Raw genomic sequence first — 2,555 nt, 5'->3', positions numbered from 1 at the left:
CCCCACAGGCACCCCAGATCATAACACTGCCCGCACAGGTACCCCAGATCATAACACTGCCCCCACAGGCACCCCAGATCATACCACTGCCCCCACAGGTACCCCAGATCATAACACTGCCCCCACAGGCACCCCATATTAAATTATTGCCCCCCCCTTTCCCTACACACACACTGGCACTCCAGATCATAATACTGCCCCCGAGTCATGACATTGCCCCCCACAAGCTTGGGAACTTTTTTTTGGAAGGGGCACCCTCACATATTAGGAAGTCCTCTGCTATTTTTCCAGGGGAATTCTTGACATAAGGTATATTTTGCAGGGTATAGCCTGCTGACAGTTAACATTTGCAGATGTTCGTCTTTATACATTGCCCACCCATCCTCTGCAGTACTAACACCTAACTCTTTACTACATATCTCTACATTCTTAACATAACTATAAATTTGTTTAATTAAACTAATATTGTTTAATTATTCTTTTAACAGTGCCCTAATGAAGCTAACGGATGTCCCGCCATCTTTCCTCTGTCCCGTACAGAGGAGCATTCGGAAAGCTGTGCCTTTGGGCTGCTTTGTTGCCCCAACGAGGGTTGCCCCGCGGAGGTCCTGCGGAAGGACATTTGTGAGCACAGCCAGACCTGCCAGTATTGGCGCGATATGTGTCACATGGGCTGCGGAACTTTGCTGACCCCGGCCAACCGAGAAGAACATAACTGCTACTTGGAGCTGAAGGAGCTGTACAACAAACAGCTGCACAAGCTGCGCCAGAAAGCCCGGCGGATAGAAAGTTTGACGTCCCAAATGAGTCGACAAATACAACTGTTCAGCCAGGGTCTGGAGGGGGAAGAAACTGGCACTGCTACACAAGAAACCCAATAAACCACCAATGTCTGGGCAGGAGAATATGGCCGTTGCAAAGGGCGACTGACTTGCTGATGTCTTTTATCCTGATGCCCATATTTATATAACTATGGTGGCCCATTCTAAATGATCATGCTTTGTAATGAAACCCATGTTCAATGCACATGGGCTGACACATGTCTGATGGGTCCTCATTCACATTATCAGCTTGCTGGAAAACTGATGTTGCCTTTGGCAGCCAATCAGATTCCAGCATTTGATCAGGATAAAGAATAAAAGTCGGCTTTGGAGTGGATACAGTTTCCAAATTGCCAAAGCCAGAAATACCTCTAAAAACTTTCAAGAAGGAAGCACAGTTATGGAATTTTTATTCATTTTATTACATTTTACATACACAAATACATACACTGTGCTGAGTGCTTGGGGTGTTTGAACTTTCAGGGTACAGAAAAAAACATTTATTTTTATTATCTAAGATAAAAATAAAATTGTGTGACAAGATGTTGTGCTGAATAAGCCTTTGTAATAAAAATATATTAGTTACATTGCACTTGGTGTGTTATAAAAATCTGTAGAGTGGCTAGAAATGGAGATGAAGACTACTATGAAGGCCATCCGTGATCTCTGTGGGTGTAGCAAGATGGCGCCAACGTGCCTATCTATTCTACAGTGATTCCTGATGTTGGGCGTAGCAAGATGGCGCCAGCGTGCGTGTACGACGTGATTCCCGTGGGTGTAGCAAGATGGCGCTTTCGTACGTCTTTCCCCAATCCTAGAGCGATACCTGTGGGTGCAGCAAGATGGCGCCTGCGTACGTCCTCCTCCAAATATATGGTGTTTCATGTGGGTGTAAAAAGATGGCGCCTGCGTACGTTCTTCTCCAATCACCCAGCGACCTCTGTGGGTGTAGCAATATGGCGCCTGAGTGACATAGAATATCAGCGCCGGAAGTCCTATTCCTCTGCACGGAGCCCATGTGTGGTTGCTGGTTGCATTGAACGAGGATTGAATGAGCTGGACCCCGGACAGGACCGGGTAAAAGAACATGGCAGCCTCAGCTGTGCAGTTTAAAAGCAAGTAAGGAAATAAGAACTACACTGATCTGTACTACACTGACATAGAGTCGAGTACTATACTGATAGGAGGGGGCACATGCTGGACATTGGGGAGGATGGTCCCATTTGCACCCACTGGTCATTTGGATTCATATCGCTGGTGGCACACACTGGGCATTGGAAATGTTGTACTTTGTGGCACACAATGGCATTGGTAATAATGTCCCTGGTGGCACGCACAGGCCAATGGGAATGGTGTCCCTGGATGGTCCTGTCTGCATGCACTGGGCATCGGTAATAAAGTTCCTGGTGGCACACACTGGGCATCGTTAATAATGTCCCTGGTGGCACGCACTGGCCATCTATAATAATCTCTCTGGTGGCATGCATTGGGAATATTGTCCCTGATGGCACGCACTGGGCATTGGTAATGTCCCTGGTGGCACGCACTGGGCATTGGTAATGTCCCTGGTGGCATGCAAGGGGCATTGGGAATAATGTCTCTGTTGGCACTCACTGGCCAATGGGAATGGTTTCCCTGGTGGCACGCACTTGGCATTGGGAATAATGTCCCTGGTGGCACCCACTGAAAAAATGTCCCTGGTGGCACGCACTGGCCATCAGTAATGTCCCTGGT

The 2,555-nt window shown here is 47.6% G+C and overlaps 2 protein-coding genes across 3 annotated transcripts in view; both read left to right on the top strand.

The window, feature by feature from the left end:
- Positions 1 to 1,413, top strand: part of RNF151 (ring finger protein 151) — a 5,715-nt gene extending 4,302 nt beyond the window's left edge. For both annotated transcript variants that reach the window (XM_072416775.1, XM_072416774.1), the window contains exon 4: positions 489 to 1,413. In XM_072416775.1, the coding sequence (XP_072272876.1) occupies positions 489 to 881 (393 nt within the window). In that variant the 3' untranslated portion in view covers positions 882 to 1,413. The remainder of the gene's footprint in view (positions 1 to 488) is intronic.
- Positions 1,414 to 1,788: 375 nt separating this feature from the next.
- The window catches only part of TBL3 (transducin beta like 3), a 16,107-nt gene continuing 15,340 nt past the window's right edge, over positions 1,789 to 2,555 (top strand). The window contains exon 1 of the mRNA XM_072417541.1: positions 1,789 to 1,940. Within this exon, the coding sequence (XP_072273642.1) occupies positions 1,909 to 1,940 (32 nt within the window). The 5' untranslated portion in view covers positions 1,789 to 1,908. The remainder of the gene's footprint in view (positions 1,941 to 2,555) is intronic.

This window comes from Pyxicephalus adspersus, chromosome 7, assembly GCF_032062135.1.
Source record: "Pyxicephalus adspersus chromosome 7, UCB_Pads_2.0, whole genome shotgun sequence".
Taxonomy (NCBI): Eukaryota; Metazoa; Chordata; class Amphibia; order Anura; family Pyxicephalidae; genus Pyxicephalus; species Pyxicephalus adspersus.
Note: the sequence above shows the minus strand (reverse complement) of the source record. Positions and strands in the feature narration are given on the sequence as shown.